The sequence below is a fragment of the Stigmatopora nigra genome, chromosome 6 (genome assembly GCF_051989575.1).
Source record: "Stigmatopora nigra isolate UIUO_SnigA chromosome 6, RoL_Snig_1.1, whole genome shotgun sequence".
NCBI lineage: Eukaryota > Metazoa > Chordata > Actinopteri > Syngnathiformes > Syngnathidae > Stigmatopora > Stigmatopora nigra.
The window spans coordinates 5,145,039-5,172,386 of record NC_135513.1 but is presented as its reverse complement, the minus strand read 5'-3'; the positions used below and the strand labels follow the sequence as shown (position 1 = coordinate 5,172,386).

Below are 27,348 nucleotides of genomic sequence, written 5' to 3'. Positions count from 1 at the left end.
CCTGGCTTGTACCCGTAGTTAACTGCAATAGGCTCCAGCACCCCCTTAACATTGTAAGGATAAATCGCTTCAGAAAATGAATGACTATTTAATCAAGATCACAGTTCATTTAAGTTAAAAGCTCTTTTTAAAAGAAAGATTGGGTGAATCAATTCGTATCACTTAAGTATTTTGTATAGTATTATTGTAGTATACATACTAGTTTAACTTAGTACTGTATACGCTTGGCGTGGTGGGCGTGGCTGAGTATTGTGCACGCAGGCCCCACGCACTTAGCGCATGTCCCGGTCTAGTGGTGCATGCACGGAGGCAGAGAGGAACCCCTTCTAAATTTAACTCCCAACTTATCTCCACGACTAAACAGCCGAGCGACCCCACTCTATGAATGTCTACGCCCGCTTCGTCTGAGTTTCCCGTGGAACTCTAGCCTGGTTTCCGCTTCGCAAACGAAACAAGTAAGGAGATCTGAGTGATGCGTTTTTTCAGTGTTGTTTCCAACCTGTGTCTTACCACAGGTGTGCAAATGGTTCATTATAAAGTCATCGGAAAACACTTGCGGTTGGATAACCAGCTGTAGTTAATATTGACCATTATGATTTCATAGTTATTACAGGGTGTTTAATTTCGGGTGTGTTTCAATTAATGAATCTTTTGGCGTGCCTTGTAAAAGTTGGGGCTGGAAGTCGATTATTGTTTGACATATTTAACCAAATACGTCAGTATAATTAAAGTGTGCGTGTGTCCTTGAAAGTGCAAATGTAAACAACACCAGGGGGTCATTTCAGCTTACCCTCTAACCAATTATCCCTTTTATGTGGGGGTCAGCATTACATGTCACGCACATTTTATGATTAAGAGTTATGAAATTATATATGTAGATGAGTAATTCACAATTCTGAGGTTGTGAATTTGAATCCCGCATCTGATCTGGATGAAGTTTAACTGTTTTCCCTATGTAGGTTTTCTTTAGGTCCTTTGTCTGACTGTGAGTGTTTTTTTTATCGAGTGACCAGCCAATGGGGGCCCTTCAAAGTCAGCTCAGATAGGCTCATAATTGTACACTTTTAAGGACATATGTCTTTGAACATGGGTGCACTGAGGTTATTTTCCCCTCTTATGATTTGCAGGAGGTGCCATGGAGGGGCTTTATTTTGAAGTGAAGCCCAAAAGGAGGGCACCGCAAAGAGCTCATTCAACCTTAGAGCGTGGTTTCTCCATTTCAAATGAGACAAGTAGTGGCGAATTAACGGAGGATGCGATAGAAGTGGAGGAGGTTCAATACGAGCTGACGTTAATCGGCTCCATCGCAGTCCACCGTATGACGACAATGGCCATGCTTCCCTGGGTGGTAGCTGAGGTCATCAGGTCACAGGAGCCCAGTACAACAGTGTCCCTATACGTGTCCCCGTCGTGGGTCCGGTGTGTTTGCGTGCGGGCCGACGGGCAGCTTTGGGACCCCCTTTCGCACAGGGTGCTTTTCGAGTGCCAACCTCACCAGGTCAGCAAGCTCATTCACAACAGCCAGGAGCCCAGCAGCTTTGGATGCCTCCTCAGGGACGCCCCACGTTGTGCCTGCTACGTGTTCAAGTGCCAGGATAGCACGAAGGTAAATGAAAAATCACAGTTTTGCTTTTTGGTTTTTAAATAAAAAATATTCTGTTTGTTTCTCAGTATAATACTATAGCTTTATATACTATGAAACACAACACGCTAACCTCCTAAGAAGGCATGAAAGAGCACAGACATGACCGCCGTATTGCCCTGTAAACACAAAGTGTTTATGGATAAGCAGTGTCATGACTCACGAGTATAGGAAGCCGATTTGTTTTTTAGGAATGTTTTCTTGAGTGTGAGCTCAGACGTGTGAACCAAGCAGGATGGCCAACTATGTTGCTATGGAGATTGTTTCCTATTGCCTCGTGGCTTTTATGATTTGTTTGTTGTGTATAGTTTGGTCATGTGTGGGTGGAGGGAGTGAGGAGACCACCTGTCGCTTAACTTTGTCACACTAACATTGCTTTTGGTCACATGCACCCGCATAGATTTTGCTTGGAGTCAATGTGAGCAGCTGTGATGTGTCAAACTTTTACCTAAAGTACATGGTATGGTATTAATAACATTTTTTTCTTGAAGTTATTTTTTAATTAGTATTTTGGAATTATTTTACCTAGGATAATATTGGAATAGGTATAGTGTATTTGACAGGCTTATGGTTCCCTTCCTCAATTGTATAGATTGGATTTCAGATGTTATATATATTAATTTTTGAAAAAAGAGTAATTGAAGATAGCTACTAGTTACTTTTTCATTGTACAGTTAATTACTGTATCTGGTTTGGAAATGTCAAGTTGTTTTGATCAGAAATTGGACAGGCTTCTCCAATAACCGCTAGGTGTCGCTCTTACGTGTTTGCTGCAGGATTCTAATCTTCAATTCATACCAATTTGACAAACAATTCGAATGAATATTCTTTTTAATGCATTTCTATAAATATATTCTTTTACATGTTGTTATTTTTAAAATACTTAATGTTTATATACAATGAAATATTAACAAAACGGACACAATTTAAATGCTTAATACTTGTTTGCAAAGGATATTGGCACTTTAATTCTAGTACCGAGTAATAAGTATGTCAACTGGGGAAAAAAACACTTGGAAAAACACACTTTTTGCAATCAACTTGTGCATTGTTACTGTTTCTCCGTGTTTATTTATTTATTGTATATATATTTCAAATAAGACGGGACATCCACTTCCTTGATTTATGAAATAATGTAGAATTAAAGAAATGTTTCATACAGTTTGTATGAAATGGTTGAATTAATTCACCTAAAAGTACTGTAATGTACAATCCCAGGAGGATTGTTTCTTCCTGGTTGGGTGTGTCCGACACACAGGAAATGTTTTACCCTCATTCCCGAGTGCTACTGCATGATGAATTCTGCGCGTTTTAACCAATTACACTACTAACCGTCCTGAGTTTAGTGTTAGCCGCAGTGAAGTCGGAAGTTACTTCTTTATATATACAAAACAAAATTCAAGGCGAATCATGTGCTGAGACCTGCGTTTAAGTGTTTGGCGGAATGGTTTTATTCTGAAAGGTGTAAATAGGATGCGGAGCTGTTTGGAACTTGGTGGTGTTTGACACTGAATTTCAAGATCCTTGGAGTTCGGGAACCAGATTAATTTGACAATGAAATAATACTCGGGTGGAATTTGTTTGCCTTCGAATAAATCAGCTAGAATCAACGTGTATGCCAGGTTTATGGCAAATGTGATGAAAGCCCGACTCCAGCGATTCAACTTGTTCAACTCCAGACAGGGATCCAGCAAAGATGTAAGTGGATCTATGGGAAGTTTTTGTTCAACTTTATGGAACGCTTCGGGAAACAGTGGTCGCCGACACTGCCTGTTCGCAATGAATGACCTGTTATATGAAGGTCGAGTTTATGATCGTTTAAGATTTCAAAGTAGTCAACACTCGTCATTCTATAGAGGTCACTGAAAATTACTTTTGGAATATTAGCATGATGGCTAATTTATCATCATATGGTTTACTGGCATGCAGCAGATGATCATTACATCTTGGGAAGGAATGTTGTATTCATTTCAATTTTTTTCCATAAAGGGATTATTGTGATTATTATTGGGATTATTTGTTTCATATTTTCTATAAAATACTAAACACATCTAAGTAAATAAAGTGCAAAAATAGCCTTATTTGACTTTACTCCATCAATGTCTTACTTTTTGTAAACACCCTTAAATGTTTTAAAATAGGTATATATAAAGTAGAAAATTATAAACATTTTGTTTTTGTGCTCATATTTTCACTTAATGTCAAGGTTTGTTTTTTTAAACAATAGTGGATTGTGAGGTTTTACTGGACTGTTTAATGCAGGTGTGCTGAACATGCGGCTCTCGAGCCACATACGGCTCCTGGTCAAAGGGAATGTGACTTATTTTTTTTAGCATATTTTGCATATACTAGTGTGGCTCTTTGTCTCATTTTATGTTTCTCTTATTTTTAGTATTTCTTAAAACACATTCATCAAGGCCAAAATAATAAATTATATTTTTTTATGATGTTTTTGATGTAAACGGTGGCTCTTTGACTATCACGGCTTAAAAATGTGGTTCTTTATGTCTAACTTGTTGGCCGCCCCTAATCTAATGCGTCACATGTAGTCCTTGTTGAAAGCTCAGTCGAGCTGACCACCCAACAAAGTTGCTGCGGTTTTAGTTGTGGTGGGAATGCAAGATGGTAACGATACGCTAGCTTCTTGTGACGTGTTTTGATTGGGTTGGATTATACGGTGCAGGAGAACTAACGCAACCACAGGAGAAAACAAGTTTACAAACCCATCATTAATTTGTAACTGAATAAGCAAATGATAATGGAAACATATTTGTGGTAAAGTTCTCAAAATGTTATCCTGGGGTAAGAAACAAAGTGGATAGTTAATGTCTAGGTAAGAAATGAATGACTGTTTGTCTGAGCAGGTGAAAATCTACTGCGATAAAGTCAAATGCAACAATGAGCCCAATGAGTCATTCTTGGTGATCTCACCTCAACAGACTGCAAATTGGAGCATTTCACTCTTCTTGTTTTCTGTGTTTTTCCCCCATCGTTAGTCACTTTGACAGAGAAACCTGTTTCTTGTGCATCAGCAATTCAAATACATGTCCAAAGATGCATCCTAATCCATGAAATGCCAGTCGAACGCCGGCTCACAAAATTATACGACATTACAGTGATAGTTATTAAAATGGAATTAATCAAGCCTAAAATTGCTGCTGTCATTTATTTGTACAGACACTTGTTTTTGGTTTTAACCTTAGAAGAAAAAATGTTAAACAATGTGAAGACATTTTGGAGAAAGCCTACTAGTTGTTATCAGTTGGAGCTTTGCTTAGGTGCATTGAGTTTATTATTAATTTATGTTTTAAAATTGGATTTTAGGAGTTCCTTCTCATCATATGTATTCTTTTATAAAGGTTTGGTCGTGTGAAATCGGATTTCTTGTTTTAGGAAACTATTGTGAATATATATATACTAGTATAGAATATATTGAAAAGAATGTTCATACATTCCAACTTGAATGCCCTTACTTCAGGTAAAACATGCTAAAATAAAGCCACACCACCACCCTGTTTTCACAATCTCATTAATAGTCATCATCGATATTTTAAGACGCTATTGAGTGAAGACATTGTGGTTATCACTGTGCCTTTGTGGTCTTGCTTCTTCCTCTTCAAGAGTTAATTAGGTCTGCATAGAGAATTAGATGCCAGGTTGTCAACACATCGTGCCACAATTAACACATTAGAATGTCTTCTTTGTCTGTTTTTGTAGCCTAAACTGTCCCCTATGTCAAAATAATGATGTCAGTGTATTGGCGTCCAGTAGCAAACTATTTTCAGTGGTGTTTTCCTGCTCTCCTGTTTTTTTCTTACTGTCCTGTCTGCGATAAAGCCTCCTGAACTTTGAGCCGGCGTGGGCTTTGGCTGTGCTCCACAAGACACATGACTGTGGGGAGGTACACAAGCTGGAAAATATGCCAGTTTGTGAAGATTTGTCAGGCCAGACGGAATGCCAGTGGGGAGGGAAGTTTCAAAACCTAGAATTTATTATTTCTCACACTTGCTTGTTGTCTTTTTCTTACAATAATTCATAACTACTACAGTCTACAAGAGGTCAAATTGAATTCTTATTTTAGTATGAAAATTATGTTAATTTATCATTGCTTGGAATTACAAAGAAATAGAATGTAAATAAATGGTTACATTTAGGGATTTCAGGAATAGTATGTTGGGAAACTGTTGTAAGACCTTCTATACAGTATAAATAAATGTCACATTCCTAAAAAAAATGAAAGAAAACACTCGTATGGTCTTCTCGCCCTTTAACTAACACTAAAGTATTTCATGTTTGTGACCCAGAATTGCAGCTTCTCCTTCCCTATGGTGTCACTTATGAAACTTCCCTCTTTTTTTCAGTTCACAACTACAGTAGCTCTATTTAATGCTTCGTACAAGACTGTATGCTTTTTCAGTGCAGTTCCTCTGTGAGAGCTCATAACGGTGGAAGGACACACTCTGGCTGTGTCCAACTGATTTCCTGTTACTGATCCCCTTTCATGGAAATGTTTGTTTTGCTTGTTGGTCTTGGAATTATTTGCTCCTTTTCACCTTTAGTTATCTTGTCAGCATCTTTTAGCCTTTTGGGAATGTTTATTAATATTGGACGGCCTGGAACAGAATCAGGTTCTGACCACTATAATAAACTTGTACTGTATTTTCTTTTCTTCGTACTTTTTCAAGATAGGTTTTTAGGCAATGATAAATAATCCCTCAAAATCCAGCGGACATGTTTGCAATATACTCCAAAAATTGCCATTATAATCACTATTAATGATACGGGGAATTGAAGCAGTGTGGTGCTATATTGGAGCATGTTAAAACCTAAAAAAAATATTTTTAAATATTAATTTTTAACCTAGAAACCATCGGTTTTACTTCCAGTATTAAAGTTATCCTGATTATGCCTGATAATGTTACTAGCTTAATGTGAAAATAAAATGTGTGCTTTGGGAGCTATATCAGGAAGGCTATTGTTCTAAATACAGCTAAATAAACTTCCTTGCCTAGACAAGTTGCAGCAGGATCTGGCATGACAAAAGAAAAAGAAAAACACCAGTTGTAGCGGCTGCTCAGATATCTTATATTAATGACATAATTCATGTGACTCAACCTATAATGAAAGTTCCTGCAATGTCTCCTTTGCTCTGGTGGTGCAATATTGCAAGGTCGGCCAGCACAGGCACGTGACGACCAAAGGTTTCGGTGTGGCTTGTGATGTCGGCACTTAGGCTCTTGTGACACGAGTAACATTTTCAAACATGTTTTGTTGTGTGTTTTCTAGACACGTCCATATTAAATCAATTCAAAGAGGTTCACTTGCATTTCCAGTTATCATATGTCATTGTTAAATACTTTTATTATCATTTAAAGCTTAGCGAATCCATGGACACAACATTTTTGCGTCAATTGTTTTCTAGTCGGCCCCCAAACAATTCCAGCAGCTTTTCCAGGCTGTACTGGTCGCAGTTTTGATCATTTATCTCAACATACACTGGTATAAATTTCTGATATGAATGGAAACATGGTACTCCAGTCTAAAACAATGACGTTGTCATAATGAATTTTATAAGTATGTTGTGAAGAAAAGACCACATGTTATGTCTGCTACGTGATTGCACACTAAAATAATTAAGTTTAATCTTTTGACTTGTGTAATTACTCAAGATGTAACAGGGTTCCTGTTGGGCAGTTGGGCACAACATTAATGAAGCGCCTTACCACTTCCCCAAAACCACCCTCTGTCCAAGTTCAAACTGCTTTACTCCTGATTTTCCCCAGAAAATGTTTGACAATTCCATAGTATATTTTTTTTAAATGTTCATATTTACATGCATCTCAAATTTCCACCTGAACACACCCTTCATAATTCACGCTTTGTCTGTTTCAGGTCCCTGAGATCATTAGCACGCTCAGGCAAGCTGGCAAAAGCTCCGCGCGCAACGACGATACCCTCACCATTCCCAACACAACTCTGGCAGATCCCGGAGACGTCAAGCCATTGGAAACACACTCCATTTTTTCTTCCCTTTCCACAGCAGGTCCTGTGGTGAACAACCCTGCCCTGTCTCCAACCATCTTTTCCAAAAAGTTTGAGGTGCTCTTTTGCGGCCGTGTAAGTGTTGCACACAAAAAGGCCCCCCCTGCACTCATTGACGAATGCATCGAAAAATTCAGCCAGTTAGCTCGGGGCCCAGGGACCCCCAAAAGAGGTGTAAATACCGGAGGACTAGTTGGTGGACTAAAGAGAGCATTAGCCTTCCAGTCTAACGGACTTGGGAATACTGCTTCGGGTAATGGTGCCACTGGGAGTCCCACCAATGGGAAACGCCCATTGTTGTTCAAACGGGACCCTAGTTTTCCATCTCTGCAAGCCCTGGATGAGAATGGACTCTCACCTGAGATCTCAAATACCAACACGACAGAAGCACAAGTTCACTCTCCTGGGGTCCAGCCCACCAGCTTGCAGGAGAATCGGACCATGCTATTTACGGTAAATCCAATTATGAGAGTCTTTGATCCGATCCTGATATGATTCTATGTATGCTGTCCTAATCACATAGATAATTCTTAGTGGAGTAAATTGTGGTAAAACTGTAAGGAGAGAACATATGACAGACCACAGTATCTGAGTCGGCATAATTGTTTAATATTTGACACATTACTTTAAAGAGGGTTCTTATAAAAAGATAATGTATGATGATGGTGTGAAGCTGGCCAAGCAGGAATAAGTTATGCTGTAGCCAAAAGTCCCAAAAGACAGATAATTGCATGACTCCGCTTGATAAATGCTGACTGTAACTGAACACACAATGTCCTCTTTGACCTTCATTTGACCACCGTTACTCTCTTCCAACATAAGTTTCCTGTTTATCTATCATACAGGATATGGTGGCCACTAAGTCAGGAAATTAGGAATCTCGTTGCTGCCCACCTCAGCAGACAGCAATTTTCATTCTTTCGTCTGGATAGATACGGTGACATCACCGTGGTGATATCATCATTTCACTTTTTTTTTTTCTTTCCTGTCAAGCCACATTAAATCCATGTCTTCTGCTTGGCTTAAGTTTGAGGAGAGCAGTGAAGGGGAACCCCTGACAAGAATCCCGTCTGAGTACTCGCAGGCCTGAGATCGCAAGCTCATTGCAAACCTCCCAATGCCCTCTTGAGGCTAAGCACTGAGAGTAACTCATGTTCTAATTATGCTTTGAATGGAGGACATGCTCTGGAGCGGAACTATCTGAACAGAGGGAGAAAAAAAATGAAAATGTCACTTAACACGTTTGATGGTTTTTAAAGAAATGTAACAGATTATATTTTCATGAAGTCATTAATCAAACCTAATGCGTCGTTCAACCTTTGCTATACTCTCTGTCGGTTATCAGTTCACTCCAAATTTTTCTTCCTCAGTGATTCACGACAAGTTTTGACATGTGATGAGCGGTGCACATTCCCAATTTCATCACAGGACAATATCAATTCTATGGACAATTATATAATATTTGCCACAGTATGATTTCTAGTGGCTTTTAGGGCCTCTGATCGATCTTGTTATGTAGACGTTTAACACAAAACAAAACACTTTTAAACAGCAATTTTAAACCATTTAATTAATGGTTTTTTCGCTTAACAGAATCCCATATCTAAAAAAAAAAAGGTTATTGAGGCATATTTTCTATCAATCTGGATACATTTTCATGCTGATTTGATCTGCCACAATTCAATTTGATACAAGGGCTTTTGATTGATGTACTGATCCAGATTGACATATTAAAACCCCCTACATGTGACCAAGTCTACCAAGGTTTTGATTTCTCCCCAGAGATATCGGGATTGGGATAAGGTGTTTTATTAATGACTTATGCATACAAAGTGTTTTAACACTATCTCCTCTTGTAGGTGGGAAGGTCACAGATTTTTCTGGTTAGCCCCGACACAAAGAAAGTTGCCATTGAAAAGAGTTTCCGGGAAATCTCTTTCTGCTCACAAGTATGTACCTTTTGGTTTTCTCCACAAATGTAATATTTAATGCTTTTGAGGGTCACTTTATATGTCTTTTCAGGGTATTCGCCATGTGGACCACTTTGGATTTATTTGCAGGGAAACCGTGGAAAGAGGAAGTTGCCACTTTGTGTGTTACATCTTTCAGTGTACGGATGAATCGCTGGTGAGATTTTTGAAGGCACAAGGTGCTAAATCTTTGTTTTCCTTGCCAAGTCAAGTGAACGGAATGTTGGCTAGATTTTCCAAAAATGTTGGATTGTAACCGCAATCCCATGTAACTAAACACTGTACAAGAAAACGACATAAGACAATATATACCATATTTTCGTGACTCTAAGGCGCACCCTCAATGAATGACACATTTTAATTTTTTTTTTATGTATAAAGCACACTGGATTATAAGGCGCCCTGTCTATTTTGGAGAAGATTTAAGACTTTTAAGTGCGCCTTATAGTCGTGAAAATACGGTAGTTCTGATCCACACTTTTTTCACTGAGTGAAATTTTATGTAGTGAACAGTAGAACTTTACAGGCAACATTGCATAAGTTTTTGTTTTCGCTAGGTGGACGAGATCATGCTGACCTTGAAGCAGGCATTCTCTGTAGCAGCTGTGCAGCAGAATGCAAAGAGCCAGAGCCAACAGTGTGACAGCTGCCCCATGCTGAAGCTTCACAAGTTGTGTGAGAGAATAGAAGGTGAGAAAAAAAGTAATCTATGTGACCAGTTAACGTTGTTTGGATGTTTTGCATTCTGTTTCGGATTAATCACTCACTGTTTTTATTTGGGATGTCTCACTAGGTCTAAATGCATCAAAAACCAAAATAGAGCTTCAAAGACATCTCGCCACTCTGGACAACCAGGATCAAGCTTCAGTTTTTGAGAATACTATGGTAATATAAACATGCTGCAAATTATGACACTTCCAACAATTGGGTGCATGTATCAGCATGAAATGTTGACTTTATCTTTATTTTTCTTGATTTGTCTCCTCTTTGTCTACAGATTTGAAATATAGTTGTTCTTTTTCCATTAAAAAAATCGTAATGGAAGTAGATTTACTAGAATTTCCCTTTTTGGGGAAAGTTGACTTTAGTCATTTTAATGTGTATATTTTGGAAACTAATTTTTATCATTGGCCAAGAAAGCCACCACAATATTTTTGGGCTGTGTGGAAGTATGCTGTTGCTGACACCTACTGCTAACTTTGCTGCACTGCAATTTATTTGTGGGGATTTTGAGGCAATGTGTAAAAGCAAATAAAGCATTACAGTTCCCGACAACTCTCGCAGGAATAAACATGGACTATGTGTTGGTTTCATCATACATTTAATATATATAACAATATCTTCTGCCTGGTAGAGGTCTCGTCCTAAAAGTGAACAAGAAGAAAATGAGCTTGTAATGGTATCTTTGAGGAATCTGTATGAGGAGAGACAGAAGATCCATCATCACACTCTGGCAAAGGAGACCAAACAGGTCATGAGTACTCTTTAATATATTTTGTTATATTTTCACTTGTGTTAATTGTATAGTCTCCTTTAACACATTAATACATGGCTACTCATTTGACTTATTGTTCATTCATTGCTTCATCTTGATTTTTATATCAGAACGAGGAAGTGGTGGCTGCTCCAGTTGAAGTACAGCAACCAAGTAGCAGTCGACAGCGTCTTGAACAGTTCAAAAGTCGAGCCAAGCGTTCTTTAACAGAGTCCTTAGAGGGTATTTGGAAGGTAAGAGTATACTCGTCAAACTAGAAAGTTTAAGTTTCAATGAGGTTTGACACTATGATTGTTAACATGGTAAGACATTGGCACATACGATGCTCTTATTTTTATTGGCAGGGAAGTGGAAAGTCTAATTCTCAGAGAAGCAACAGTGAAAGAAGCCAAAGTGTGTCCTCCATTTCTACTGCCAATAGTCAAGACCAATCCTGTTCGGATGATCCATTATCGAGTGCCTCAGAGTTTCAATCCACGAGTCCACTGAGGTGAGTTCATCTGGATAAAGCAACGTTGACTCATATTGTACTAAATCCATTGTCGCCTGTGCACCCTCGATATGCGGGTGTCAGATGTAGTGGTTTCTCAAATATCAAGAGCCTGTAGAACCTGCTTTCCTTTACTCATGAAAATTGGATATGGGTCAATATAAGTCATTTAACTTTAAGTCTAAAAATGCTTCATCCTTAAAGTATTATTTTCTTGCTTTTACTGTACATTTTTTTACAGAGAATCAATTTTTTCTGATACCCTTTTCAAATTGTACATACAGATACATGCATTTCAGAGAGGGAAATTATAATCAGAATGCTTGAATATAATATTGTTGACCGCCTAATTTTAGTGTAAACTCACTCACTTTAAACTTTGTCTTTTTCCCTCGTTTAGGTGCCACAATTCAACAGGAAACCTCAAACAGCTGGACCCTTTTGCATCCCCCTCGCATTCCCCCATCTCCCTTTTCCTAAGTGACAGTCAGCCACAGAGCTTCCGTAGACGTGCCAGTACCTTTAGCCACTCTCCAACTCCTTCCACAGGAGATAATTCACCAGCTTGCACTTTAACCCATACGCCACAACAAAACCCTGCAGCTTCTTCGAAGGCCAAACTTTTAAGGCACTACTCTGTCAGCACTGACACGCCACATCAGAGCAAGTAAGAAACACACAATCCACGTGGCATAAGAAATAGTCCTCATTAGAGTATTGTACACGCAACGCAAAAAATAATTGTCTCACCCCTTAACCATTCACTCCTGAGTAAAAAAAAAGAAGCAAAAACTTGTCAAGAGGAGTGTTAAGGCATACATGTTGCTCCTTTTAGCATATCTCAGGTGACAACTTGAGCACAAGGCTTTTCATATCCCATTCCATGCTGTCACAAGGACATGGAAACCTGATCGTGTGGTTTTTCAGCGTTTGAAATGTACACCCTTCCATTATTTTTACATCATTTATCAACAAAACACATTTTTTACACTGCTATATTTTTCTAGCAGGCCAAAAAATGCCACATTCATGTACATATATATGGGTCTTGGTTGTTTTTAAGGGTAGTTTTAATATTATTTAAGCACAGTGGACAGTTTCTGTTAGGTTCAACTAAAATGGAAAATATCCATTATGCTCACATTGTTTTTCTTGAGTCCACTTTCACTCTGTTCACATTTTACCATGAGCTCTGCTTGACATTTTCTACTTTTTGACTATCCTCATTTGCACCACTTCTCAGATGTGTTCGCTCTGACAGCACCCTTCCTCCTGTTCCAAACAGCTCTGCATCCTCATCTTCTCTTCTTCCTCCTTCCTCTCCTTCAACCAGGGCAAGTCTCAGTAAAAGACGGTGAGATTGCTGAGCTGGTTTCACTTGTGTGAATGTCTGTGTTCGAATTTGTTCCTAGGCTTCATTCTTATGTTTTCTGTATATTCATAGAATACCTTGTTCACATGGTGGAATATCAGACGTGATTAAATGATTTTCCTTAGCTGACATCATGAAAAAAATAGCTTGTTTTTACATGTACATGCAACAGTTTTAGCTAGTTCACATGTTTAGAATTGAATAATTCTAATTGGTCCTCAGGCTATTTTTTAAGTTTTAAAAAGTATATATCTACGCACACACACTCCATTAGTATACTACTGGTACTATACTGTAGTATAGTAATACTGGCATGTACCGGAATTGTTTCCACCTAATGAGAAATAGCAATATACTTATTGCATTCTGTGTGTGTGCAAATGAGGACGCTTTCTCTTTTCATCCGCTTCTCTTCATTCTGTCATCTTCATCAGTCCTCTGGGGGGACTGCGTGCACGACTTCACTCATCATCCTCTGTTCCTAATTTTTTGAAATTTCAATTCCTGGCCCCTGTCGAAGAAAATGACTACCCAGAAACAAAGAGCAGGTACACATCTATATCAGACAACTACCAAAGTCTTTCTGAAGATCTATGTATTTTTTTGTTGGTGCCTCTGACTTGTTTGTTACATGTGTGGTTTCATTGCTGAACTTTGTGTCACTTTGTTTTTACAGAGATGTAGCGGCACTCTATGCATCAAGTGTAGAATATGAAGTTGGGGAAAGCCCCCTGCGTAGTCACCGACACTCCTGGCGGCAGCAAATTTTCCTGCGAGTCGCAACTCCTCAGAAAAGCACCGATATTAACGGTAAGAATTCTAAAGCGAGACACTGATGGTGTTGTGCATCATTTCCCAGAATTTGGTGTATGCAGGATAGAACTCTTCAACTGGTGCAGTTATAGAGTCTTTCCACTTTGTGTCACTCTTTCATCAGAAAATTATGTTTAACCTCCTATGACCTGGCGTCCAAATGTGTGGACATCACATTTTTGGTTGTCAAAGACTACAATGTTAAATTTTGGAGTACACAGGCCTGGCATCATTTTTCTCAGAAACTACTCAGGGTCTTTGTAGTTATAATATTACTTCACATTTCGCATTTTCCTACTGCGTTACAATTGGTTCACTCATTATCTGCCAATAGCGATCTACATTTGAACTGGGAGGGCTTGGCAGCGTGTGAATACATTGATTGGCAATCCCCTCATCCCCCACCTAATGCTCAAATGGATTTGACATCTACCAGGCACCAAGAATTGAAATTCACTGCACAAGGCAGAAAGGATGAAAAGAGCCATGTGACTGACTGGTTGTCATCATCAATGGCAGTAAAAAAAAATTGATCAACAAACTCTCATGCTGAATACGTAAAAAACAATGTTTTAGGTTTCTGTTTTTACTACATTTTTTAGTCATCTTAATCTCAGCAGACAGAAATGTCGTTCCTCTTCCGTGGCGGCACTTATGCTTGTTACTACCTGTCGTCAGATCCTGCCTTGAGATAATTACACAGCATATACTATTTGTGTATGACATTGAATTGCTGAAAGATGAGATTGTTTGGTATTCACGTTGCACTGCTGGTATGAAACAGACTTTTTAAAAAAACTTTCTAAGAAACTGTCACACTAACTCCAAAAGTCTGATTATGGGTGTGTTAAGGAAGTTGGCCTTTTGTCTCAAGGTCATGTTGAATGTCCACATAGACGGCACCAAAGGGAAGCGCCAGCCTTGTTGACTCACTTTGCATGGTGGTTCTCATATTGTATGTAAAGTTATAAATTGGAGTGATTCAAGTACCTTAGTTTTCAAAAGACAATTGAATTAATGGCGTTGCAAATCCAGAAATTGTCCTGTGGGACAATCCTCTGACTATGCGGACACGACCTGTGACATACAAACTACTGAGAACTTGTTGAAATGATGTCGCCGTCTGTGTTTGTCTAACGAAAACATGTCTCTCAGAATTGCACGTCCGTTAAGAGCGTTATGTTTGTTTAGTGACTGTGCTAAATGCTTCAGCACATCTTTGAAAGCCTACCTGACACGGACAGAAGGTACACATTGATCTCATGATCATGTGACACAAAGAATAGTATTATCATTGTTTTTTTGCACGTATTGTGTTGATGTACAATAAATATAGGTGAAATGCCGAGTTCCCACTTGTCATTGAATGTCTTTCGTCCAGACAACACAGGGTATTTTGAGGTTTGGGATCCACCCTGTACTTTGGGTGGAGTTTCACAACATTTTAGTCTCGGTGTGGGTTGCACTCCTCTGTGTCAAAATATACTCATCTAACTTTAGCTTTACTTTTTATTTTTGCACAAAGATTTGAGAAAAGATGGTTGTTTGCCATTTTGGTGCTAGTCTGCATTGTCTTTCTTTTGTGTGTATCAGGGTTGCCTCAAACGATTGTTTTGATAGTCGACTAATCACTTATTGTTGTGTTCAGTTGGCTAAAAGGATCAAATAAAAATCACTATTGTGCTAACAGCAACTGCTGTTAGATAATCACCATTAGCTTCCAGCTTGAGGTGTTTCAGGTATTTATATACTTTGAATAAACGTAATTAGGATCATAGTGCATTGAACTTTTATTAAACTGTTCCGAATTTTCCAATATCTGTGATAATTTTATGAATGATATAGCCAATATGAATTGGAATGAAAAACTATGGATTCTTAAAAAGTGCACTATTTATACAACTGCTTTTTGTTGATATTTTTTGGGTCGTTTTATAGTTTTGTATAATATTGTTTAACAGCTAAGCAAATTATAATGTATTGCTTATAAAAAAAACAATGAATTACTGCAAATAAATTAAAATTATACTTATTTATGTAGGGAAATATAAAGTTCACTAACTGATTGGAGACCTTGCCGTTAACAAATAGTGGACCAATAGACATTTTCAAAATTAAAAAGAGAAGATTATATGGATCGATTCATTTAATGCAATCCATGTGAAATGGGTCATTCAGGTGTATTTGACATCAGAAACTTTGTATTATTAAACATCTATATTTTTTCACAAAACTGGTGTCATGAGATGAAATTCTTGTCTCTTTCAGAGCGTGGTGACGGTGTAGATGGGGGTCGTGCATGTGGGGGCCAAGCTGTCTGTGCAGGAAGTGGGGACTTGTCCATGAGGGTACTGCCTGAAGAAAGAAGCAAAAAGAGCAAAGAAGAGCTAAGGGAACTATGGAGGACAGCCATCCTCCAACAAATCCTTCTCCAGAGGATGGAACGAGAGAACCTGAAACTACAGGGTGAGTTAAACGGATCAAGGTTAAAAAAAAAAATTGCATTCGCTTCCCCCCTTGTATTTCGACTTGAGTACAGAAATCCATAACAAGTTTCCCAACAAGAATTTTTTCCACATAATTTCATGCTAAAATTTTAAGTTCTGTTAATAAATATACTAGAAATCAAATCCTTATACTTTTGAGACTCCAGGAGATGCTTTGAGATGAAGCACATACCTGGTTTGTGTTTTGTTTCATAAATAAATAATATTCTCAGTGCAAGTTATATAAAGATGCAAATTTTTGAAATACATTTGTACTTGTTTGGCACATTCATGGGTATGCTAAGTGCCTCACCCATTTTCTGACCTAGTTGGATGGTAAACAGTTACAGTAAGTACACACCCCTCACTGCTTTATTGGCACAGCAAGGTGTTGATATTATATGAGGGTAAAAATGATGTCAGAAAATCCTGTCTGATCTTTCACCACACATTTATCATTTTCTGTCAGATATAGTACAATATTCTCAACACAACTTGCTTAGTTGGTTTTTTTTCTGCTCTGATAGGATTGGAAATGCTACTATGGCGGTTTTGTAGCTGCCTGGAACTTGACTCCCTATTGCTGTCTTCTAACCATGTTCTATCACATATTATTTTGTAAATAATTCCAAGAACAGACGCATTATCTGCTCACAATCACAGTACAGTTGAGCAGCTACCGTGAAGAAAAACAAACAAACCGGTTCGGGAACCTGCTCGGCATCTAATTAGTTTCTATTTCCCCATAATGCTAATAGATAATATCCATTTTACTATCAAATTACCACAATTATTAAACCATAAATTACAGTGACATATTTGTAGAGTAGCAATTTTACATCTCTAATTGCCATACATCGCTATCATTAACGTTAACCACATTGAGTTTAGATTATTTACCGAAATATCGAGCACTTAAATAATGGTTATAATTCAAATGCAACCCCCTTAGGTGAAACTCGAGAGTCGTTTAAATTTGGTGGAAAAGCGAAATGTCCGTTTTGGGTCAACCGTGTCTATTTGCATGGGTCAGTCACCTCTTGGGTGGAGTCCCTACAGTTCCATTTGTTTTATCAAGGGAGGTATTTTCCAGAGAAAGGCAGTTAGTTTTGGGCTAGTAAACGTCAGGGTTGTGCTGTGTTGGACCACAGCCAGTCAGTGTGTTCTAAGGAACTTGACTCCAGTCTGCTGATAAGCTTAGATGTCTATTCTTATACAGCGTGTAATAGCGCAGCCCCCTAAAAAAAACTCCCCCCATTGCTTAAAACTGTGATTACTGACCTATATTGAGAGAAGTCACATATTTAATGTTTAGAAAAATCTTTTGACACACCACCATTTAATCCCAGTAAGTAAAAATGTCTCAATTTACTCACTGCTTTACTTTAATCTCTGCAAAATAATTTGTCCACTTTGACTCTTAACAAATGCAAGCGTCCGTAAACAGCTCTAAGTCTTTGCCGATATCTTTTATGGCAGTTGTCCTTGAAAAGCTGAAAATAACTTTCTAACCAATTGTGTAAAAAGTGCACTTCTGACGATCTTTCACTACATAACACAGGAATCCTCTAAAATAATAACACCCCCCTGGGTAGGCCCCATCTATTCTGCAGTATTTTTTTTGGTCAGTGTACAAATTTACGTCAAGATATTTTGCAAAATTATCCCTTTTTAAAGTGAATAGTACAAATCAGGAATAATCATAAGGTTCTTGGTACACATCATAGATTTTTAAGTGTATAATGAAATGAATCACAGAGAAACATAACATGTTAAAACTACACATCTGACAAGCATATGGGAGCTACTTAGGCAGTCAGTAGCGGACATTAACCTTACATGGCAATTTACAGTTACATTTGATGCACTTTCTGGTTTAACAGAAACTACATTTCTCCTCTATTGTTCATATATGCAGATTTTATCTCACTGGCATCCCAAAAACACAACCAATCCCTGAATTATTTTCCCTCATGGCAATTTATGGTAGATAAATTTCTCCTATTCTTGTTCTTGTCTTTACACCTTCCATCTGTTAGGAAAATGTGAGCCAAAATGCCAACAAAACCAAAACATAATACCCTGTGTAATAAATGCTCGCATCTCTTGCATGAGACATTCAATAGAACAAGTTAAGCACCATATTTTATGAGCTTTAGTACTTTAGCACAATAAGTTGAAAACAGTGGAAGGTTGTCCGACACACTTAAGCTCATCACAGCTGGAGTGTTATCACAATGACATCACATCACCTCATGCCATTTTTTTTCAGTAGAGGGATCGCTTTTAATCACTTTGGTTGCTTCACGACACCTAATAAACACTGCTTTTTCATTGGGGGGTGAAAGTAATTTGGATCAGGCTGTGACTCCATTCACACTTTGTCTTTTTAGTTATGATATCATTCTCAGCGCATCTGCAAAGTTGCAGCTGGCCACTTTGTGAAGACCATGCTGCGAGAAAAAGGAGGGATTGAAAGCAGTTGACAGAAAAGACAAATAGACTGTGCAAGTGAAGCGAGTTGTATTTCAACAAGATAACAGGAGAAGAATGGGGCTGTGCGTTAAGAGACTGGCGAGGCAGCAGAGCGGAAGGGTGTTGTCAAAAACAAGAACAGATTACAGCCTCTGGGTGTGGCCTCACCTTCTTTGATCATGCATGCAAATAGAAATGTTTCAGTTGTCCATATTTTGTGATAGATTAAAATCAGTGGCAGCAAAGACAATTGTTTTGAAAAAAAAGCGGTTAGAATGTCGGCCTCACAGTTCTAGGGTCATGAGTTTGATTCCAGCCCGGTCCTTACTTTGTGGAGTTTACATATTCTCCCCCCATGCTTTATGGATTTATGGAGGCACACTTCCATTGTATTGTCGAAACAGCATTGTTAGATGCCATATCTGTAATGTGGAGGGGTTTTTTTTTCAGCTAAGAAGAAAAGTCCACAAGAACAGATTGAGGCAGATTTGTAAATATTAAGACTTATTTATGTAGGCCTTTGTGTATTGGAAAATTGCAACTAAAAGGAATATTTGCATGTGTTTGTTGTTTGCAGCTTCGGAAAGCGATTTGCAGAACAAGCGCCTGAAGCTGGACTATGATGAAATAACACCATGTCTGAAGGATGTCACGTTGGTGTGGGAGAAGATGCTAGGAACTCCTGGAAGGGCAAAGGTCAAATTTGAGAGCGAAACCATACATGCATCTGTTGCACAAGGTATGTTTGCCTTTAAATATCAGTACTGGCTTGGCAGCTATTTGCAAATATTGGCCAAAGCTTACTGTATAATTCGTCCTGACTTGAACTGTGGCTTCCTTATCAGCCCTTTCCCCGAGGACTGCAAAAGAATCTCTATGATATTTCCCTTTTTAAACTACCTATAGTAGTTTTTTCCCCCTTTTCTTTGTCTTGTGTGTTTCGTGCCGGAAAAAAAGGCATATCTTTTGTTTGCTGCTTCTACTTATAATATCTAACTGCATCTTTTGTTCTGCTGCATACAGGGGTGCCGAGGCAGCATCGAGGCGAGATCTGGAAGTTCCTCTCTGAACAGTACCTCCTTAAACAGACAGTCCCCTCTCGTCCACCAACCAATGACAAACCATACAAAGAGCTTCTCAAACAACTCACTTCCCAACAGCACGCCATCCTCATAGATCTGGGTAACCGCACACTATACAGCGAAACAAAATTGCACTAACAGATCCATTAATCTGTTCCAGACAACCCAAAAAGTTAACATGAATACATTTTATTGACAATAACTTTACTATGGCATTGTCAAACCACTAGAAAATCTATATAAATTACCAATTAAACTGATGAATTTCAATAGAACTTGACCATTCCTTTAAAATTCATCTATTGGGGTAAAAAAAACGTGTTTATTTTTAAGTTTTCTAGCTAACACATGACACATTTGCTCAGTGTAATAAATATGCAACAGAATTTTATTTGTTAGAGTGGCGTGGGTTATACCGATGTTTCCCCAAGTGCAGGCTTGTATTTTCGCCTTGCCGTGGGTTACACCGTTTTTACGCAGTTTACTAATTGCTTTGGATCGATTGGCAATCACAAGCAACAAAGGCAGACTTGTGAGCTGAATTTCAAATTCTGGGAAACAAATTACTAGGCCTAGCAGTTTTTTTTCCATGGAAAAAATATCAGATGAAAACAAAGGGTCAAAAGGGTAAAAAAATAAAATTACACAGAATACAGCTTACAAAAACTGACTTTCTACTGTACACCTTTATTTAGATTTCAACATCAGTTGTTCCTGTGCAATTATTGAAAAAGAGACACAAATAATTGCTTCGGCATTTGCTTTTGTGATTAGTCAGGCATGTTTGTAACGGCTTCCTTGTTATCTACTTTGTATTACAGTAGTCCTAATTACAAATCCCCTCAAACTGCCCATGTTTATCTGACATTTCCAATAATTTTAAATAAATGTATAATTTCTTCAGCTTTATATTAAACATATTTAGTTGAAAGTGCTTTGGTCAACACTTTCCACTCCAAATTACAAAGATGGACATTTTTACACACCGCATATCTTCCATTGTTTGGTTTTTTATCTTTAGCACAAGTTGCAGCAATTTACTGACATGATTCAGATGGTTGTTATGATAATGTTACAAAACTATCCTCAAGTGAATGCCTGGTGACGTGAAGATGACAACCTAAGACTGTGAGGTGTATCCTTGTCACACCTCAGGATCACAATAACCAAACACCTCGGCCCTTCAGGCAGGGAGGGAGTTGCAAACTAGTCTCAAGCAGATGAACACACATACAAAATCCCCGCAGCACATTCCATACATACACACTCACACGGTTGCCATTGTCTTTGTCGAACGTTTACCGCCAGTTACTGTAAGTGGAGAAGTCTTCAGCCACAAACCGCACAATTATCAACACTTCCCCAATGGATGCCTTTTAGTAGCTCTCACCGCTCATTATGTTGTCATTTTTTTTAATACAAATAATACACATCAAGTCAACTGTGTTACAAAACCACATTCATGCACGTTTTTAGAAGCATGATTGTCATTATGACGTATTAGTAAATCGTCTAGGAGGAGACCGAGTACCTGAAGTTTACCATGCATTGACTAAAAAGGCGTTTGATACTGTGTCAGATATATTTTTAAGTTGTTTGTGTTTAGCCAATTAATCTAAGGTAACTATGTCTTGGAGCGTAAGTGTTATGCGACTATTGTCTTCTCTGTCAGGTCGCACTTTTCCCACTCATCCGTATTTTCAAGCCCAGCTGGGATCAGGACAACTGTCTCTGTATAATATTCTAAAGGCCTACTCGCTGCTTGACCCGGAGGTATAAAATGGCTTCTGTACTTTTAGCAGAGTCATCCTGAATAATTCTGACATTTAACCGCAATGCATCTCATCATTCCTGTAGGTTGGGTACTGCCAGGGCTTGTCCTTCATTGCTGGAGTTTTGCTCTTACACATGGGGGAAGAAGATGCCTTTAACATGCTTAAATTCCTCATGTATGATGTTGGCATCCGCAAACAGTACAGGCCTGATATGATTATTCTGCAGGTAATATGCACCAACAAGGTCATCATTTATTAATGTTACAATTCCCTTTATCTCAAATATTTTATGAAGCAAAGCCACACCATCACTTTGAATATCAGTTGTGCAAGTAGGTTTGGTTTTCCTCTTGCCAGCAACATTAGAAGCAACATTACAATACAAGAAAGCTATGTATCCTGTAATGTTATTCTCAATAGAACTTAACACTGTCAATAGTAGTTAATAATTGAACAATCTTTGGTTTATTACTTGACTTTAGGCAGTTCTATTAATTTGGTAAGCCTATTAAACAACATGAGAGAGAAAGAGAAAAATATTTGTTGTGTTAAAGTTGTAATTTGATTATCCTTCCTCAAGATTCAGATGTACCAGTTGTCCCGTCTGCTCCACGACTATCATCGTGATCTCTACATACACTTGGAGCAACAAGAGATCGGGCCCAGCCTGTACGCCACGCCGTGGTTCCTCACCGCCTTCGCGTCACACTTCCCCCTCGGTTTTGTGGCCAGAGTTTTTGGTGAGTTTATTTCATCCCTCCATGTCTTTATATATAAATATACCACAATATGGCTTATATATAGTACAGTGTGTTATTTATGTAGTTAAATGTGGGGAAAAATACAATTTCCCAATAAATTAGAGAAGTCTACACTTGATGTATATGTTAACATAGAACAAAATCACTTTTCTAACCATTTATGGACATTGAGAACCCATTGACCTTAACATTTTTGGCCATGGAAACAATGCAGGTTCCAGTGTCTTGCCTGTGGACACAGTGATCAGCCAGGATTCAAACCTCGGTCACTGAACAACCTGCTCTACTACTTACTATACTGCATTCAAAAAACGTTCTAAATAGTGTTTCTGTATTGCACCAACTCAGCTATTATTTTTCTAACCCAATTTGTAGTCTTCATTCATTTTCTCATATTTTTCTACTGTCTGGTATTTAATTGTGAAAGTGTTCTATTTAGTATTTTAATATTCAGTGGGTGTCACTGGATTAAATTATTCCGTTCGTCTCACACCCATGCCTAATAATAATCAAATCCTTCTACCTTGCATTATTAATGACCTTTTGTGATCGTCATATCTTTTTTTTGTGTGTGTAAATGGTCACACCCATGCTCCTGTGTCTTGTCTGTACTTTCCCTTGTGACTTCATCATCATATTTTTTCACGCCCGATTTCTTACATGGCGCTTAGTTATTACCATGCGAGACTTAGTGTCTCCTTGCGCTCCTCCGAGCATGACTCTTTTTCTGTTTGTGTTTGTAAATTGGGTTTGATGCCTCCACTCCCATTTCTTTTCAATGGTTGTATGTTCTCGTGTAACCCTTACCACACCCTCATATATTCAAAGCACACATTTGCACACCTTTAACTCGCTATATCATGCTACAGGTTTGGAGCTTGGCTAAAATGTATTCACTTATTTTAAAAGAAAGTCATCTGTTTACAATTGCTTCATAATACACAATTATTGAGGGTTTTATTTTGATATTTTATGTGGTTTTCTTTTTTTTTTTTTGGCAGATATGTTGTTCCTCCAGGGGCCAGAGGTCACCTTCAAGGTGGCCTTGAGTCTTTTGGGTAGCCATAAGCCTCTGATTTTGCAACATGACAGCCTGGAGTCTATTGTGGACTTCATCAAGACCACACTGCCCAACCTGGGCCTGGTGCAGATGGAGAAAACCATCAACCAGGTTTGGCCTCTTGTCATTTCTCCAGTTTCTTTCACCTAAATCAGCCATCGAAAGAATGTATTTTTCCCTCAGTAAGGCGAAAGTTACAGAGATAACTGGGAAAGCTTTTTGAATTCAATTTCGGATTGAAAAGTTGTTTGTGTACATAAGTCACTTTCTGAGGTTTTGTCGGAAATACACCAAAAGCTTAGGGCAACGAGAAACGTTTTTTTCCTTTCACTTTCGCGAACGAATGTGTCATAATGTGGACTAATGTGAATTGGTCACCTTCTGATGACATTCCAATCAGAGGAAAAAGCCTGGAGCTGTAGTCACAACTATTTGGTTCAATATTATAGCAGAAGGCAAAGCATTTTTTCATGATAGGTCACTTTCTCAAGTTTGATCTATAATGCACTTTATTTCCTCATTCAAAGAGGTGAAAAAACGCCACTAAAAGCTTTTTTTAATGGAAAATATATTTTTAGCAAGTGTGATGACGATTCATCATGCTGTCAGCAGTTGTATCATTTCTGAAAGTTCCTCTCATGCACAATCACAAGCTTCTCTGTCAATTCCTTGGTTGCTATGGTGACAGGTGGCATACTTTCGATGATGTATTAGAGTTATGTGAAGAGGAATGGCCATGTTGACACCCTCCGCTCAACTTTTAATTGTGGGCAGTTGGCGTGTTTTTTTCAACTGTGAGCGTTTTCTTGCTTTTGCGGACTTGTTTGGACTTGCCGTGGCTTCATATCTACTTCCTCCAACCTTAGGACAGGTTGCTTTTTCGTCAAACCTGTCGTTGTCTGCTTTATAGTTCAAATTTAGAGAAGCTGGAAAAAGTCATCAATATTGACAATGCAGTTTTTTTCCATTCCATCTTTCTTTTTTTAGTTCCTCAATAAAGGAAAATAAACACACCCTGCATCTAACCTGTCTGGGTGTGGCTGTACTGCCTTTTTAACGCCTGGAGCAAGGAAGTCATGCCACAGCCAAAAGATAACTCTTGTCTCATGGAAAACTCATCTTATGCAAAAGAAACATACTTGTATTGTTTTTGCATTTGAACAATTAAAAAAATACACATGACTTAATTACTTAACTATGTCAATTGTACTTAAAGGAAACAATCTGACATAGTATGACTAAGATTTTTACCCATACATAGTGTAGTGGATGCCTTTACGTCGCAAAGCCTTTTTCTACTATATGTATACATAAAAATCTTGTCAAAGTTGAAAACAAGCTTTAACAAATATCTTAGTGTGTGATATTCAAGAAAAAAATAACTCAATTTGTCTGCCTGTCATTTTCTGTGGTAACAACCACTAGAAAGAGACTAGGAACATAAACATCACCACTTCCGCACAGCCACAACCACTATGATTAGTGCCAAACATGATGGAACAGAGACTGTGCATCAAGTCCATAATACCTAACAAAACCCCATTTAAAATAAACGGAAAAAAAAATTTCAACTGTCCTTCAAGCATGCAGCCTGGCCTGCTTTCGTTTTATAAGATTATAAAAATCCTAGAGTTTAGAATGTAGTGATAGTAATCATTTGAAGTATTTTTAGAGGGTCTCCAGTATACATTTCTCCAATGAGTGACTCTTGTGTCAAAATTAGCAAAAAGATGCTTAAAGTCTCCTGTGGTTCCAATTCACAGGTGTGATTTTACTTTTCTTGCCAGCAACATTACATCATGATGAAATGAGAAAAGACACCCTTTGCTTCTTCTGATGGTGTGAGAAGCTGATGATGACTTCATTTATCCTCCTGTGTCAGCATAAAAGATAAAAGGAACTAGAAAGCCAGTAGCGCATTCTAGGACAGTAGAATAACTCATTTAGCCACTTAACTGGGATTTGTCTGTCTTATCCCTTTTATTTGGAGACATTTGCACCCTTGTATTAGTCAGACATGTTATCAAGTAGCTCTGGAAATTTTATGCGTTGACGTTATAATTTGAGTGAAATAGCAAATGAGTCACACCTTAGCTTTCAGTTTATTTCACTCGTGCTATTTCACTACATTATGTTGAATATAGGTACCTCGAAGTGACCCACTTTTCCCCCAACAATATGTATATAGTACCTTTAAAAGACTGACTAAACACACGCAATCTGTTTTCCATTTGGTTAGTTTGGATTTAAAATGAGTTGAACATAATGCGGCATCAATGTAAATAATACAAATTTTAACAAAAAAATGTATGTGAACCACTCCAATATTACCCCATTCAGTCACAATCATTCCAATGATGGACATCTAATCCATTTAAAATGGGAAAGTAGTATCAAGTCAATGGCAGCCAATGAGTTAACACATGACAGTCTGAAAATGGAGTACTTTTTTTTTCTTTTTGCCTGATTGCAGGTTTGTGAGATGGATGTGTCCAAGCAGCTCCAGGCGTATGAGGTGGAATACCACGTCTTGCAGGATGAACTTCTTGACACGCCTCCGACCCTTAATCAACATCAGCGTGCTGCACAGCTGGAGAGGACCAATCAGAGCCTGAGACAACAAAATCTTGATCTCCTCGAGGAGTTGCAGGTTCACATACTACACTCAAATATATAGTCTAGTATTCGTACTGCAGTAATTTTCATGCACTTGCATGAACAGCTAAACTGGAAAAAATTTTACTTACTCACTGCTAGTCGAGGTATAGGTTTATATATACAGTCGTGTTGTGGCTGTTAGTTTCAAAAAATGAGTGAATAAAAATGGCAATGGCTGTCAAATCCATTTGAACTGAAAGGGCTACGAATGAGGTAATTTAGTTCAGATGAAAGTTACTTTGAACTTAGCATATGTACTAGCCTTAAGATCCACATTTTTATTGTAATATTTAGTTAAATTTTCCTCTATTTCTACACACAGGTGTCTTACGCTCGGGTGTGCAGCCTAGAGAGTCGAATGGCGGCGCTGGTACAGTCAGAGAGTGAGCTAAAAGAGAAGGTTTCTTCTCTGGAGCTAGAGAAGGAGCAGCTGGCGAGCACATCCACGCGCCTCCATAACTTGCTGACGAGTCTGGGTATAAAAACGAATCCCGATGGCCACAGAATGCCTGTGTCGGATGTGAAATTACATGTGAGCCAAGTCACTGGCGAGGCCGCTGTCAGCTCACCAGGAGGGCAGGAGGACAGGACACTGGACTCCCCCCGCCTCGAAGTGAAGAAGGTGGTAAATAGACAAAGAGAAACTTGATTCTCTACATCCGCCGTCCTTATTTTCAAATCTAGACCCGTTAACCTAAAAGAGGAGCAAGACAGAAAGAGGTGAATCATGAGAAATCCTTTGTGACGAACAAGCATGTGATGTGACCACCCTATCCAAAGATGGCACCGCCCCCCCTTGGGCCTCAGATTCACACTTGTGTCTCTGTATGACAAGAAAGCAGCGATTTGTTCCCAAAGAAGGTATTTGTGGGCATGTGTATGACTGAAGAAATGAATTACACAAGGAAAAGTCCAGAAACACACAGGCTGAATGATGCAGGAAGAACAAGTATGTTGTTTTCCCCTAAACTTTAGTTTTTTTCCCCCCGCTTTAAATAATCTCGTGTATGAATATTTTCTGTATCGGTAACACTGTATTCCTTCCACCACACATAGCTAGAGATACAAGCGATGTCTATGCAAGTTTGTGTTTATACACTGGTTGCAAAAAACTGTTTAGTTACACTGTAAACATATTTTATGCCATACACCCGTTTTCTTTTATTTGAAATTATTATTCTATTATTGCCAATCTAGTACTTAAATATATTCCTTATCATTTCAAAA

The 27,348-nt window shown here is 38.4% G+C and overlaps 1 protein-coding gene across 4 annotated transcripts; it reads left to right on the top strand.

Moving 5' to 3' along the window:
- The first annotated feature begins 243 nt into the window (after positions 1-243).
- On the top strand, positions 244-27,348 carry tbc1d1 (TBC1 (tre-2/USP6, BUB2, cdc16) domain family, member 1). 4 transcript variants are annotated; one of them, XM_077718375.1, is made up of 23 exons: positions 244-455; positions 1,128-1,606; positions 7,535-8,137; positions 9,544-9,633; positions 9,707-9,811; positions 10,212-10,344; positions 10,448-10,539; positions 11,009-11,125; positions 11,260-11,382; positions 11,494-11,639; positions 12,040-12,306; positions 12,883-12,993; positions 13,446-13,559; positions 13,688-13,821; positions 16,093-16,290; positions 19,363-19,524; positions 19,809-19,967; positions 21,540-21,640; positions 21,725-21,868; positions 22,223-22,382; positions 23,405-23,574; positions 25,937-26,113; positions 26,444-27,348. In XM_077718375.1, the coding sequence occupies exons 2-23, from the start codon at positions 1,136-1,138 to the stop codon at positions 26,768-26,770; spliced, it is 4,104 nt and encodes a 1,367-aa protein (XP_077574501.1). In that variant the 5' UTR covers positions 244-455; positions 1,128-1,135; the 3' UTR covers positions 26,771-27,348. The 4 variants fall into 4 exon arrangements, with proteins under 4 accessions (XP_077574501.1, XP_077574502.1, XP_077574503.1 ...); XM_077718376.1 differs by lacking the exon at positions 12,883-12,993 and having other exon boundaries at positions 245-455; XM_077718378.1 differs by lacking the exons at positions 244-455; positions 1,128-1,606 and adding an exon at positions 2,865-3,340.

Excerpts from the sequence above, each read along its gene's own strand:
- tbc1d1 (XM_077718375.1), top strand. The coding sequence starts at position 1,136 with ATGGAGGGGCTTTATTTTGAAGTGAAGCCCAAAAGGAGGGCACCGCAA. Across the intron at positions 16,291-19,362 it reads AGAGAACCTGAAACTACAGG|CTTCGGAAAGCGATTTGCAG; the intron begins GTGAGTTAAACG and ends TGTTGTTTGCAG. Across the intron at positions 19,968-21,539 it reads CGCCATCCTCATAGATCTGG|GTCGCACTTTTCCCACTCAT; the intron begins GTAACCGCACAC and ends CTTCTCTGTCAG.